At 45.0% G+C, this 15,699-nt stretch overlaps 1 protein-coding gene across 1 annotated transcript in view; it reads right to left on the bottom strand.

Moving 5' to 3' along the window:
* ADAM19 (ADAM metallopeptidase domain 19) overlaps positions 1-15,699 on the bottom strand; it is an 81,179-nt gene that overhangs the window by 23,580 nt on the left and 41,900 nt on the right. The window contains exons 6-9 of the mRNA XM_042993687.1: positions 9,893-10,085; positions 9,070-9,135; positions 4,481-4,552; positions 816-982 (exon numbers count right to left, since the gene is read on the bottom strand). Coding sequence (XP_042849621.1) covers positions 816-982; positions 4,481-4,552; positions 9,070-9,135; positions 9,893-10,085 — 498 coding nt within the window. The remainder of the gene's footprint in view (positions 1-815; positions 983-4,480; positions 4,553-9,069; positions 9,136-9,892; positions 10,086-15,699) is intronic.

Raw genomic sequence — 15,699 nt, 5'->3', positions numbered from 1 at the left:
AGTTATTTCTCCATTTCTTTTTAAGAGTGAACAAATGTTTAAATGATTGTTGATTCAGAGAGATTTTTTAGGGAACAAAAGGAAAATAGTTTTATTATGTATGTGCCTTTTGTTATAATGGTGTCAGAATACCTTTGGATGCCAACACTAAAAATACCGTATAATCACCCCCAGGGGGACATCAGGTATCACCACGACCCCTGTACAGTGTCTATTCTTTCGGGGATTGAAGATATTCCGACACAACTCCCCCACCCCACCCCAATGTCTCCCTCCCACCAATCGCACAGCTCCTGCACTGTCTGCCACTTGCATGAGTTCAGGCTGTCAGCCCTGGGCCACTGGGAACAAAGTGTAGGACGACCTAAGGAAGGCTCCCTCCTGCTACTGCTTTGGGAGATTAGTATGCATACTAAAACAAAGCACCAAGAAGACCACAGTGAGCCCCTTAGAAAATCTGTTTGAGAGCAGCCAATGAGAGTCAGTCACCTCCCAAATACACACCCAATCGGTTCTGATGTTCAACTGAATATGTGTAAATCTAATTTTTTTCATCTAGATTGTAAACACTTCTTGGGGTTGTTATGCCTCTCAGGGTTTTAATATTTTGCTGGGTGTGCTGGGGGCAGAGCACAGGTCTGAGAAATAAGTAATTATTTGGACCAGAGACGCAAAATGGCCAGTACTCCCAGTACTCAGCACTGGGGGGAGGGGGAGGGCAGACAGCATACACACACACACACACACACACACACCCCACAGGCAGGGGGGTGCAGCCGGGGCTGAGGCAACCTATATGGAAAAGGGCTACTCACGTGATTAACTGTGCATTGTCGTGGTTCTTCTGGGCGAGCAGCTTGCGCCTCCAACTGAGAAATGACCAGAGAGTAGAGTAGGGGTTCTCCGAAACTTCACACATATTCCCATGAGTCCATACTTCCAAGCCCACAAGGGCAATCCGGATGTTCAAGGATCGGTAAAACTGAAAACACACACAGAAAAGCCACAGCCTCCTCCGTCAGCACCACCTGAGATTTATAAGCCCCTTCCTAGCCTAAGCACTCAGATACCAGATTCCTCTTCTGCACATTCCTCTAAGGACAGGGAGGCAACAGGTGTGGCTATTCACATTTTTTCAGGAGGGATTAGTGAGATCCCGAGCACAATGCGCAACATTCTGGTGGCAGAGCTGGGGTGACTTAGCTTAGAGACAGGACAGGACACAGACTTGCTTTCAAACATGTACAGGGCTTTCACGCACAGATAGGATCAGCGCTGTTTCACTCAGTCCTACAGTGGGGCTCATCCAGTAGGTAAAACACGTAAGACCCCTTTCATTTTAAAATAGGAAAAAAGCTTTTAAATGAAGTTAGTCACGAGTAAGCTCAGAGCTAAGCTCTGCCATTGTCTGTAAATAAGCACCTATGGTCCAGCTGCCTGGGAGTCATCTCCCCCAATTCCTTACATGGTACTTACCTGTTTTATATGTGTCTAGAAAGTTCTCTCATACCAAATTCCTCTTGTATGCAGAGGTATAATTTAAATACCATCAAATCCACCCATTTGGGGGTATACAGCTCAATATTTTTAGTTTATTTACCAAGAAGTAAAGTGATCACCATAATCCAATTTGAGAGTATTTTCATCATACCAATAAGGCCCCTCATGCCTATTTATAGTAATTTCCCATTTTCACCCTCAGAACCAAATAATCACAAACCTATTTTCTGTCTCTATAGATCTACCTTTTCTAGACATTTCCTATAAACAGAATTACAGAATATGTGGTCTTTTGTGTCTGCGGCTTCTTTCGCTTAGCATGTTTTTGAGATTCATCCATCTCATGGCCTGTATCAGTTTATCATTCTTTTAAATTGCTAAATAGTATTTCGCTGTATGGATATGCCAAATTGTATATGGATTATTGTGTGATGTCTCCCACTCCTTTTGGAAGTGAATGGGTATAAATGATATACAAGTAGAGAGAGAACGCTTATTCTCAAAAGTTTCCTTTCCCATCACTGGAGGTTTTCAGGCTTTGTCAACAATACCACAAACAGGTTGCCAGCATTGGTCCGCAAAAGTCCAGATAACCTTCAGAGTTCTGACCAACCCAGAGAGCCTGAGAGTCTATAAATGAGACCTGACTCTCAGGATCCTTCAGATTAGAGCTACACCTTACCTTTGTGACACAGTGTCTTTCATCTCACGTACGTAAACAGGAAGAGGGTTTTCTTTAAAGCTAAGCACTACTGGAAGGCGTATGTTCAAGGGATTCTTTGGCCTACCCTAGAGATCACTTGAGGCAGTAACTTTGAAAAAAATAAAAACAATGCATGTAAACCCGGATCACATGAACAGAAGATACTATCTTAATCCAAAACCCGCGGGGGCTGCAGCAACTAAAAACAATCCTAACACCAATGTTTATCAAGCACATTCTATGTACCAAGCACAGAAGCTTAGAAAAAGTCAGTAACTTGCCCAAAGTCTCAGAGGGAGGACGGTGGAGCCAGGATTAAGGCCCAGGTTATCAGATCAGGTCTCAGAGTCACTCAAGACCCTCACTGGTTAAGTGCTGGCATATTAACACATCCAGAGAATCATCTTGCCCCCCGCCGGAAGTTGTGCTGTAAGATGGGCTCCAGATTCAGTGAAATATCAGTAGATTTCAAAGGAAATTTTGATTTTCCAGTTTTGTGCCAGGTTGATCATTACAGAAAACAAAGGGTTTGGATTCCAATTTGAACTTGCTTCGTGAGGGAGCTTTTAAGGACTTAAACTTGGCTTTTTCACAGTTAAGGAAAAAACATTTTGGACTGGGTTCATGATTCAGCAAATTAGTGTGATTCATTCCAGTTTTAGTTCAACAACAGTTCAGTTCAAGTAGCTGGGTCAGCAAGCCTCAGAGAAGTAGGTTTGCCTTCCCTCACCCCAGTTGGAGTGACTAAAGTCAGCTGCTGAGGAGAAAACCAAGAGTGCTCAACGGAAGGGACCAGCTAGCAAGGCTAGGGGCTTTGAGTAAGGGCTGGGGTTTGGTGTCCCCTCTCTTCCACTTTTCATCTGCAACCCTGGTTCTACCACCCAGACCAGCTGGAGTCCACGAAGGGGAGACCCAGCCAGGCCTCCCACCTGCTGAGTCTCCAGAACAATAGATGTCATGTGAGTGACAGCAGGATCTGCCTCCTTGGTATCCCCCCCAGGAAACAAGCTTTTCTTGTTTTCCCAGATGTTGAGTGTTTGGGATGTAGAATCACTTGAATGTTATTGTTGAGTGAATTAAGAGCTAGAAAGAGGACTGAACTGTGTCCCTGGAGTCCTTCCTTCCAGGAAATGCTGATGTTTGACTTTCACCTGTCACTGACCAGTGTTTTTGGAGCCATCTAGGCCAAAACAAAAACACAGACCCCAGACCCTCTCACCTGATGACTTCAGAACACTAGCAAATTTGCTTGAAAATCCATAAAAAAAATTTAAGTTATCTTCTTTATCTATTAGTGGGCAAAAAAATAGTAATAATAATTTCCCCTGTAGACTTGGGATCCATGAATCCCTAACAGGCTCAGAATTAAGCTTCAGAAGTGCTATGAGTGCCCTGAAACCATACAATAAATGTTTTCAGATTCTCGAGAGACCTGTGACCTCAAACATATTAAAATCTACTTTTAAAAACTATTTACTACTAGCCTATCAAGAGGTTTATCTTTTCCACTGCAGTTTGCAGTTTCACATAAAGTATTTCCCAGTCCCCGACCAGCCTGCTCTAGGAAAATTCAAGAATTTGGGTATTTCCTAAGGACATGTTTAAAAGGGCCTGATCAAGGAAAGTTAACCATTCACAAAGACTTTCTAAGAGACAAATAATTTTAGAATCATTTTACAGATGGAGACTATACAGCTTGCCCAAAACAACCCACTCAACTTTTAAGGCCCTGTACTTTCCCATGCTGACCTACCTCAATTCTCCCCTAAGTCAGAAAATTTCTGGGCTTTATACCTGGAAGGAACCTCAGAGAACCTTAAAGCATTCTTAAACTAGGTTACCCAGCAACCATTGCAGGGGTGAGGGGAAGAATCGAGAGGACATCACTTCAGATCCTCACCCTTGCTTTGGTTTAGAGCAGTCTGTTTTCGTCTGACTTTTATATTAGACATCGTCCTAAGATTTCATTTAAAAGAAGGATTCCACCAGAAAAACAAAAATAATTGCAGGCCATTGGTTTAAGCCACGCCCTCTACTTTGCAAATTAAAAACATAACAAAACAAAACTGCAAACCAAAGAAGGTAAGTTACCTGGCTAAGGTCACATAGTTGAGGGCTTTGTCATGACCACCCTGAGCCTCTATACCATTGCTATTGCCTCTCAGAAACTGGCTGGGTGACCAATCCACGAGGCAGCTCAGGGGCCGTGTGATCTCCTACCCTGCAGCACCTCTAAGGTGCTGGCACCTTTCCCACAAAGTACACACCTGGTCTCACCTTATCAACGTAATTGGCGATCTCCATGAGCTTGTGTTTGGTGGCATCCTGGTCTCGGCGATTCTTCTGAAACTAAATGGAATAAGCAGAGCTAGGTGAGACCCCAGGACCCCTTCCTGTGCCCCATTTCTTGTCTTTCAATTAGCTTTTATTTTCTCCAGTCTTCTATGAGCAGTTATTTTTATATGACTTCCTCCTCCCTGCCCCTACATACAGTTTCAGCTCAGGGATGGTAGAACCTGGGTCACATTCATCTTGGTATCCCCAACTATCAGTTCAGTGCCAGGCACACAGTAGGCATGTAATAGTTGTGTAGTGAACTGAATTATCTTCCTCCAGCCCTTGAAATCAAATCTGTTCTTCTGTCCTCCAAATTACCAGGTCTCCTGCAAACTCTCATTGGGGCTTAGAAGTGGGACCAATCTGATCCTTGCTTTGGTCATCACCCCAACATGAAGCCACCATCACAGGGATCTCATGAGGGCTCCCTACATGTGATCAATCAACACTGATCAAATAGCTGCTGAATGTCTTTGATGACAAGGCATTGTGTTTGGGACGAGGTAGGACACAGTGTGTGAGATCCTGGTACTGGTCTAGAGGACCTTAAATTAAAACAGAAAGAGAGCCAGAAATAACAACAATGGCAGATTCTGTATTTAAGGAGTACACAATTAAAATGGGTACATAAATACTGCATGAGGCCACATGAACGACACACATGGGTGCTGGCAACCAGGACTATAAGCCCTTGGAAAACAGGTTTCATCTGGCATGCCACTCAGACTGATGGCAGTGCCTTTCTACAAAAATTCTGAGACTGCATGGGGTTCAGTAGGAGTGCTGTGCTCGATTATAAATGTCTGCCATGGGTACCAGGAGGGAGACATTTCAGTGTGTAGCCTCGCATTTATCATTCCTGCCTGAATGGGATAGATCTCTTTCAGCTGCAATGATGAAGGAAAGCTTCACAGTGTAAAGATAAATTTGCTACAATTGCAACCTAAATTTGCAAATTATGGGCATGTCCTGTACACTGCTATTGTTGTATAAAAACCTATGTGATTTATCTTATATACACACTTATATACGTTACTTCAATTCCAACCCTTCACATCCTTCCTCCACCCCATCCTGCAAAAATATCCAAGCAAAAAACACAAAGAACAGCCAGATAAAACACTCTGGGGTATTTCTTGGCACGGGCGTGTGTCCCAGCCATGATACAGGGGAGAAACCCACCATTTCTTATTCTCCCACTGCTTTTGGACTTTCCTGGGCTTCCTTAGGACTGTTACTCATCAGAACAGTCAATCATCTCACCTCACCGTTGCCTTCTACAGAGATAAATTTAATGCAAAGCCCCATGACTTGGACCTATGACTTGTGAATCCTGAAGTTTCTCTTTATGGAGTCTTCCCATTTCTAAATTGGTCTTCCTGCAGAGAAAGTGTTGTAGCATTTACCGAATATTTATTTGAACATCAGATTTCATTGTTTTTCACATATATTAATATTCAAATATATTAATCCTATCTTCAAACAGCTGCCTGATGTTACCACGGTAGTTTAAGTAATGTACCATGTTGTCTAAAAGTCTCAAGCAGGAGTAGCAAACTTTTTGCAAATGGCCAGATTGTAAATATTTGAGGCTTTGCAGACACACTGTGTCATCTCAACTATTCCACTGTGCCACTGCAGTTCAAAAGCAGCCATGGACAATACACACAGCAGGGAGCATTTGCTCCAGTAGAACTCTATTTACAAAAATATGTGGTGGGCTGGTTTTGGCAATAGGCTATAATTTGCGGACCCCTGATCTAAAGAAAGAAATATCTCAATACTTTCTAGGGTGACACAGGAAGTAAAACAGGATCATCACTTGGCCTTTCCCAACTACCCCACATTCTGACCAGAATATGAAAGCACTTTGCATGCCTGTTTTTACAACTATCCTGCATCATCTTGCAACATCCTATCTTGCACTTTCCCCGCCTATATTTCCCATTTCACTTGAGGACTGAATAAACAGAGAACCACCCCAGGCCCTCCCACCTAGGCCCAGGGAGTGAGCAGCTGCCTGGTCATTTTTACTGCAACAACTCTCTCTCTCTGCGACTCTGCTCCCTGCACTGAGTTCAGAGCCCAGAGAAGGAGCCTGGCCTGTCTCAGCATCAGGTTGTAAATCACAGATAAGGCAGCCCTGCCCTGCCTTGTCTTCCCAACCTCTCAGATTAATTAATTGTCAGGGATACATTTCTGCCTGCAGAGGGTGAGAGATCACTTGAAAAGGGAGTCAGGAAGGAGTGGTGTGGGGAGGCGGGGGGTTTGTGAGGCTGTGAACCCAGCCTGGCTGATTACATCCCACTCCAGTGAATCATTCAAAGCCCAGGACGCTGAGAAATGAGCATATTCCCGATCCACAGGCTGCACGAATCACCGCCTATCATCAATGCCTATGAGGCTGGTGCTGGAGGCTCTCTACTCTGGAACAGGAAGATGGCTCTAGACCACACCCCAGTCCTAGATGCACCTTGGGAGCCACTTTTCCTCTTGGGGGTTTGCTGTGACCCTGAAGGTCAAGAGACTAAAGGTGCCCACCCAATACCTACCCCACCCCCACTTCTTCAGCTTCCAGAGTTTCGCACCTAGTAGGTTTTAGAACCCTGAAGCAAGATTCCACTGTGGCGAGTGCAGGGCCAGAGGGGAGGATCACCCCACCTTTACATTAGAGCAGCAGGGTACCAGGAGCTTTCATCTGAACAAAAGATTCTGTGGCTAAAAAAAAAAAAGTTTCAAGACCACTGTATTAGATGATCTCAGATCATCTAATAAAAGCTTAAATGGAAAAATGTCCTGGAGTCAGAGGAACTCAGCTCTTTTCCAGCAGCCCTCTCACTATAAGGCAGTCCTGCTGGGCAGGGGCCAGCATCTGTTACCTCTCCCCATGACGGTGGAGCCTCGGTTTTTAAATCAGCTTTAGATTTTTCTCCCCACACTGCTCTCCTACCCTACACATACACCAGTCTTTGGAAAGGAAAACAAAAAGAAAAGAAAAAAAAAAAAAAAAAGGAAAGGCTGCTGGAGAAACCAATACTGACATCAGTTACAAAGCTAAATTCTTCTCAAAGCAGAACATGATGTCCCCTTGGCCTGGAATGCCCTTCACCTCCACTTGTCTGCCCCATTAACAACTCCTTGTCCTTTAAGGCAGTGCAAGGCCACCTGCTCCTGCCACTAATACTCTTGAAGGTGGCTCTTCAGGCCCGAAGCCTAGTGTTCTTCCCATAACCTGCACTGCTCCACAATCTGTGCTCTGGGATTATGGACTAGGTAAAGCCACCTTGGGATGAGTTCTTTCCGGGGAGCTGGTAACTGTACCATCTGGATGGGGAATGAGACAGACAGAGCTCTGGGGGATCCCCAGGCAAGGCGGCAGTGTTAGAACATGGGGAGTACTCAGCTCGTCGTGCCTTTCCATACCCAGATGTGCTTAGTTGTGGGTGAGTCACTACATGAACTGAGAACTGGGGGTGAAATATGACGAATTTAGGCAAATATGGGTTCTAAAACCTGAAAACCACTCTTCAGGTGTCAGCTTCAACATCACCACGTGGGAGCTTACCCCAATTCCCACACCATGGGGCACTTCTCATTATCTTGGCTCTGATCCACTATAAAGACCGATCCTGGCAGTTACCACACTTGAAACTATAGAGTTCTTGTGCTCCTACCATAAACTCTGATGTCAGGGGCAGGTCTGTCTTAACCTCCTGGGGCCAAGCACTGTGCTTGACATATAAGAGAAAATCATGATATCGCTGATGAACAAATGAAATGAAAGAGTGAGAGAGACAAGTGTTCACCAAATCTTAGAAGCCAAGGCTCATGAAAACCTGGCATGATTTGAGAAATATAGAATTAGGCAGACAGCTTTTCCTTAGGTCAGTAGTTCTCAAACTTGCCTGTGTACAGAGTCACCCAGGGGGCTTGTTAAAACATTGGATTCCTGGACCCCAGTCCCATAGATTAGGACTCAGCAGGTCTGGGGTGGGGCCCAAGAATTAGCACCTCACAAGTTCCCAGATGCTGCTGATGCTTTGAGAACCATGGTTCTCATTTGGCACGAACACGATTACAAAAACGGACCCACACATGGGCTGGAAAATTATATTCAATCAGATGATTGCAAATACACTTTTTGTCTTTGCAAAAAAAAAAAAAATTTTTTTTTTAATTTCTATAGAGAATTTATGGACTCCCTAAGATTAAGCACCAAAACCTAAAGATCTTCAGACTCAGTTTAAGAAATGTTTATCTAAATAACACTAGTTGCCTGATTTTCTATCTGATTAATGTATGGAGCCAGAAGAGATTTTTCCTTGTTTCCCCCCAGCCCCCCAACTGTTCAAAATGGCGAAAACAGCCGTTGGTCAGATTTAAGGCCAAAATCACATGACAAACTGGGGAAAGATCAATGTTTCAGCATTTCCCCCAAAGTAGTTTGAAGCCTGGAATGGAAGCTATCAAAAGAGTGCTTTTCTGTAAAAAAACAAAAACAAAAACAAAAACCCCTGTCTCCCCCTTACCTCTGCATAATCAGCCACAAGGTAAAGTTCCACGTACTTCATGGAGTGTAAATCTTCCCTTTTCATCTAAGAAAGAGATATATGCAGATCAGAGCTGTAGAAATGATGAGCGTTTCCTCATTTTGAAAAACTACTAAGATATTGAGGAGGGCACCTTTTGGGATGAGCACTGGGTGTTGTATGGAAACCAATTTGACAATAAATCTCATATATTGAAAAAAAAACTACTAAGAAATAGTGCTAGTTAATAAGCAGTGCTGGTTACTAACTTTACACCTGGCACTAGAGCCATTCTGGCTGCAGTCGCCATTACTCTCACTACACCTTCTGCCTGACATCTTGGTTATCATTGGGGCTGCTCTGAGACTATCAGTCCAGTCCTTTATATTCAAAAAGTAATGAGCCGGGCTTGCTAGTACATAGGCCAACATACTGTGAGGGAACATGCTGAAAGTCAAGTTCCCAAAAAGCATTTAAACCACATAGCTCTATTTTCAGTATACATAAATACAAGCATTTTGTGCATATGGTTAAGTGGCTATTCCAAAAAGGGAGGCATAAATTCTTTTCTCACATTTTAAAGTTTCTGAAACCAGCATCTCAGGGTATTTTAAATGTCATAGTGTTTTTCCCATCCAATTCATCCCATCCAATACAAGAGTATCTCACAGCAGTGAACAAGATAATAACTTAGACTATAAAAGAAAGGTAATTTCCTCCTTCTTGGCCATCTCTTTTAATTTAGAAATACCCCTGGATCCAAAGTAAGGATCCTCAGAGGGGACAAGCCTACCCCCAGGTTGACTCTTGCACTGAGACTCACCCTGCGAGGTCTTTTCTTGGTCTGGTTCGTAAACTCAAGGACCCAGTCCCTGGTGGTGGACTTGTAGTGCTCAAACCCACAGTTCCCCAGGGGCAGCTTGAGATGTTCAGATCTGTAAATGAGGTGGTGGCCCTCACTGCCAGGAAGGGGCTCGATGATGTAGCTGAGGTTACTTCTCACCATAATCAGTCCTCTGTCAATGGGAGAAATAGAATCTCTGGTCAAAGATTATGGTCTGGAAAAGTCTCTTGCTCAGGCCTGTTTCCCCATATGCAAAATGACATGTTGGTTTTGATCGTTGGTTTTTAACCTTATTATGGGTCATGCATAATGACTTCTGGTGAGAATCTGATGCAAACTTAGACTTCCTCTCCAGAGAAATGCACATGCATATGAAAGGTGGCACACAATTTCAGGTTTTAAAAGCTTATTATGAAAAAGCTCAAAGATTCCAAAAAGGCTCACCTGGGACAGTTAATAATAGAAAGGATGGTGAGACCAGGATTCCCAAAAGCCTCCCAAACTCAAACATGGCATATGACAAATCAAAAGTCAAAACTTTATAGACTCAGAAAAAAATGGTATGGTGACCGGAAAAGAAACACTGGTCTAGGGGTGAGGAGGCCCAAGTTCTGGTCTCAGCACCAACATTAAGCTGTCAGATGGACTTCAACAAACCTCTTAAAAAAATAAAATCACTCCAAGCCTCAGTTTCCCCATGTGTAAATGCAAATAATTTACTAATTTAACAGGACTCCAGATGATTAAATGGATTAAATTTTTGTGTACAGAAACCAAAGCTAGAGGCATTACCAATGGCATTCCTACTAGCCACAACAAAGCCACTCTTTAGTGAAATGATGTCCACAACCAAGGACATGTGATTACTCTTTTCTCTTGGTTAGAGAAACAACGATTGAACTCAGAATAAGGACATGTGTTCATTCATTATATTCTTTCACTCAATGAATCCTTAATCTGTACTAGATGTGATTTGGATATAATCCCTGTCCTTGAGTAATTCACAGCTCACTGGAGGGCAGTCATTCATTCCACAAGTATTTCCTGAGCTCCTGCTATGTGCCAGGCATCAGACTAGTTGATGAGGATGGAAAAGTGAACAAGACAGACAAAGTGCTTGCCCCCACGGAGCTTAGATTCTAAACATGGGAATAAATCACTAGAGTATATAACAGAGAGCGCAAAAAGATTTCATCGCTCCTAACACTGATGGATTAGACACAGCTGCCTGGGACTGCTACGTCAATGAGGCTTCTGAGAGCTTTATCTCCACAAGGGGAGAAAGAGTGCCATGACTTATTATCAATCACTATCACAAATAATCAATGGAAGGGTGAGTAGAGGCCCACATAGCAGGTATTTGCCATCCTTGATGCAGTGAGATGAATACTATAGCAAGAGAATGCACTCCGTCAGGACTCTGGGGGAGGAAGAAGCTCAGCAAGAGGTCCTGAGGCATCAGCAGCATTTCACGAGCTCCAAAACCTCAGGCCCTCCTCTCTCCAGAATGTTCAAAAGCTAAAGTATCTCCAAGTCAGTCTTTGCCACTCCAAACTGGCAGGACCTCTCTCTGGCTGTCCTGGCTTCCACCTCCGCCTCCACCCCATCAAAGCCCTGCCCAGGTTTTGCCCTTTGGGAAGAGCCCGCGATGCTTGTGGGAGAGATAGAGCCAGCCTCTGATCAGCAGCAGCCTTCCTGGAATCCATCCCTGGCTGACCTCACTCCGGTGCCAGGGAGCCTGATGACTTCCCGTCGGCCTCACCCAGGCTGACGCAGCAATCCTGGACCAGCCCCACAGCAGGACACCCAAGGTGCCCCCTGAACAGCTGGGGGTGGGAGTGGGGTGAAGAGCAAGGGTCACATCCGCTCTTGAGTCCAGACAGGAAAGGGCAGAGGGCAGAGCCACTGCGGGCATCCTGTTCCCAAGCTTTCTTCTCATCTCAACTGACCAAGGCCCCTCCCGTCACCTCAGTTTCTCCCAATGGCTCCAAACATTGGAAACAGAGGGCTTGACCGCAAATCAGATGATGGTTTTGTGTGCATCAGTTTGTGGCTATGAAGATAATACCCAGTGAGTGGAAAGTTCCACACAGGAACCAGTGAAAGTTCCAGTGTAGTTGACCAGGCATCATTTGAACAAGCCTCTGGGCCAAATAGAACAGAGATCAAGTCAAAGATTGGTGCATGGTGAGTAATAATAATCATGGTGGCTATATAGAGGCTTTGCTATAGTCCAGGCACTGTGCTGAGTATTTTATTATTCACACCAACATTTCTGATCTTTACAAATGTTATCCCTGTTGTACAAATAAGAAACTAAGGCTAGGTGAGGATAATAAACCGACCCAAAGTCACACAGGTAGTAAGAACCTAAGCAGTCTGGTTCCCACAACCTTAACCATAATCTCACACTGCCTCTGTCACAACAGCCCTGTAGAGTGGATCAGAAAGATATTCTCAGTTAAGTAACAGGCACCAGAAACTCTCCCTGAGGTGTGCTTGGCCTGTCTGAAGTAAGATATCAGTCTGCTGGGAGATAAGAAGACAAAGGAGGCATTTAGTCTAGTTTTCATTTTTAGATGCCATTTTTTGAGAGTTAACCATATGCCAGGCATTGTGCATACAATCATCACTTTCATTTCATCAGTGTTATAAGGTACCATCATGAGTCCCATTTTATAGATGAGGAAACTGAGTCCCAGGGAAGTTAGATAGCCAGGTCTGGCAGACTCTGGACCCCATGCCCTTAACCTCTATGCCGTCTGCCTCCATCGTCTGCCTCCATCAGCAAGTTCCAAACCTATGGGTCAGAGACCTCAAGGATCAGAGCTCTCAGAGCTATCTACTAGAATATTCTACAGAGTGTATTAAAAATACAGATGGAGGAGACTCAGATTCTGTAGGCCAGAGCTTCTGCACTGTAAACAAGTCCCCCGGTAATTCCCTGTGCAGTTACACTCAGGAAGTTTGGCCCGCAGCCCAGGCTTGGGGGCAGGAGCCTGTCTTTTCACAAAGCCCCAGGCGATTCTGCTTCAGGGAGTGAGCAGATTACACTTTGAGAAACACAGGCTCAGAAGGACACCAAAGGTCCTTCCAGCAGTAAGACTCCAGGCCACTTCCCTCCCCTCCTCCCTACTGTGTTCCTTGGTAACTCACCCTGTGGCACGGTTGCAATCCTCCCAGACTGCCTGGTTTGGAGGAGAAGCTGGCACAAGACCGAGCACTTTATAGTGAGCACCAGCTTTGAAGATGGTGGGGGGGTGGGGGGGTGGGTTCTGAGACTCTAGTTTCTGGGGCCTCCCCTATCACCACCCTCAAATCCTGCTAGCTGCTCTCCCCTGAGCACCTATGGGTCATTTATCTTTCCAGGAGCCTCAGTTGATCTAATTTGCTAAATGTAAGCACTAGCAGAGCTTAGCCAGAGGGCACGGGAGGGGGGCCCAGGAGGCTGGGTGGCTGGGACCTCACACGCTATCCTCCATTCCATTCTCCAGCCTATTTCTCATTGTTAGGAGCTTGATATAAATGAAATTATACAGAGGAACCCAGGCAGGGCAGGACAGGCAGGTAGCAGCGAACGATTCATGTTTAACTCCTGAACAACCACAGGACTTACCCAAATGCACCCTTGAAGGAACCAGGCACAAACTGCTTCCTGGGAACGTGTCCATTCGGAGCTAAACCCAAGGGGACACATCCCATGTCCTTACATCCAGAGCTGCTCTAAGAGGTAACCACCCTGTTACCCTGCTTTCCCTCTTCCCTCCCCAGTCTCCGTCCAAGGAGAAAAAGTTACTGGGAACATCAAAGGCAGCACAGTAGGCAGAAGGCATATAGGTGACGTGCGCCCTCCGGGATAGGGTGGCAAGGCACAAGTGGAGAGTGTGGGCTCAGGAGGGAGACACATCTGGATTTGAATTCTGGCTCTGCTGTCTACTAGCATTATGCTAAGTCAATAATGCTGGCTGGCTCACACTGTGGCTGGGATAATTGACTGAACGAATAGGCAGCCATTCGGTAGCCCTTCAACACAGGTATATTGAACCTACTATGTGCCAGGAGCTGTTTTAGGTGCTGAGGATGCAACATGATCAGAGAGTCCCTGCTCTCAAGGAGCTTGCACTCATCACCTAATGTAAATCCACCAATGATGTCATGATTATTCCCATTTTATAAGCGAGAAAACTGACACTAGAAAATTAAAGTGAGTTGTCAGGTTCTTAAAAAAATTTTTTTAATGTTTATTTATTTTTGAGAGAGAGAGATCAAGAGAGAAAGATAGTGGGGGAAGGGCAGACAGAGAGGGAGACAGAGGATCTGAAGCAGACTCCGTGCTGACAGCAGAGAGCCCAATGCAGAGCTTGAACTCACAAACCGTGAGATCATGACCTGAGCCAAAGTTGGACACTTAACTGACTGAGCCACCCAGGTCCCCTGAGTTGTCAGGTTTTAAAACAGGAATGGCTTGAGTCCGGAATCTACACCTGTCATGACTGAACGGTACTGCCCTGTGAAGACTTACTCTGTGCCTGATACACAGGTAGCATTTATTGTCTGTTCTTCAGAAGGAAGGCCAGATATTCAAAAGGGAAAGGCCATGCCACTCCTTGGCAAAGCGAAGACAAGGATGGACTGCCATGTACTTATGAGCCACCTCCTCCTGCCCCAGGTGCCCAGCTCCCTGAGACTGTCCACTCTCTCTGCAACACAGAACTTCCAACACGGAAGAGCCCTTTGCGTAATCTGATCTACCTTCCTTTTTCAGATGAGAGGAACCAAAGCCCAGAGAAGAAGGAACTTGTCAAGGTCAGTAGCTAGAGCCAGGGGGAAGAGCCCAGTCTTGTGATCAACAGGCTCCTCACTCCCCAGTGGGATCCTGACACCAGCCCCCACCCCCACCGCCCACCCGCAGCCCTTGCACCATGAGCAACGTCTGTAAAACTGAGTAAGGCCCATGGGAGGTGCCAGCCCAGCCAAGGTAAAGCCAAGGAGAAAATGATTTGGGGAGGGGAAAGCTTGAGATCACACAGCCAGGAGGCGTGGAGCTAGGTCTCAAACACAGGTTCCTTGACTCTAAGTTCTGAGCTCCTTCCAGCCCATCATGCACACATAATCTTGCATTCACTTTTAATCTCATATTCTTTCTCCCTGGCCTCTCTCACAGACTTGAGTCCTGGGCAGGAGTAAGGTATAACCACAGTCAGTGGGGGCCCCAGAGTTTTGAGGACAGAGCCACTGTAGGAGTGAAGCATCAAATAAAAACCACAGATGATTTATTGTATATCCTTCTCTGTATATGAACTTGCCAGACACACGTACATGAGACACTATGCAGCCATGCAAAGAATGAGGTAGATCTATATGTGTCTAAGATATAATGTTAAGTTGGAAAACAATTACAGAATGTTATGCACACGGGTAACCTCATTTGGATTAAGAAACACCAGGTATGCACACGGGTGTGCCTTGCATTTATGTATACCCCCAACAGTGATTATACATGGAGATGCAATTGGATGGAACCGTGGAACAGGATACAGAACTTGCAATTCTTTTAACTTGATACTTCTGGATTGTTTGAATGTTTAACACACTAGTTGTACAATAATAATTTTTAATAAGCATTTTCTTTAAAAAGAAACAACTTACCACTGAGGAAAAAAAATGTTTTGGGGTGCCTGGGTGACTCAGTCGATTGAGTGTCCAACTCCTGATCTTGGCTCTGGTCGTGATCTCACAATTGGTGTGATCGAGCCCCACACGAAGCCTGCTTAAGACTCTCCCTC

This window comes from Panthera tigris, chromosome A1 (assembly GCF_018350195.1).
Source record: "Panthera tigris isolate Pti1 chromosome A1, P.tigris_Pti1_mat1.1, whole genome shotgun sequence".
Taxonomy (NCBI): Eukaryota; Metazoa; Chordata; class Mammalia; order Carnivora; family Felidae; genus Panthera; species Panthera tigris.
The sequence above is the reverse complement of the archived record's forward strand: the minus strand, read 5'-3'. Positions and strand labels throughout refer to the sequence as shown.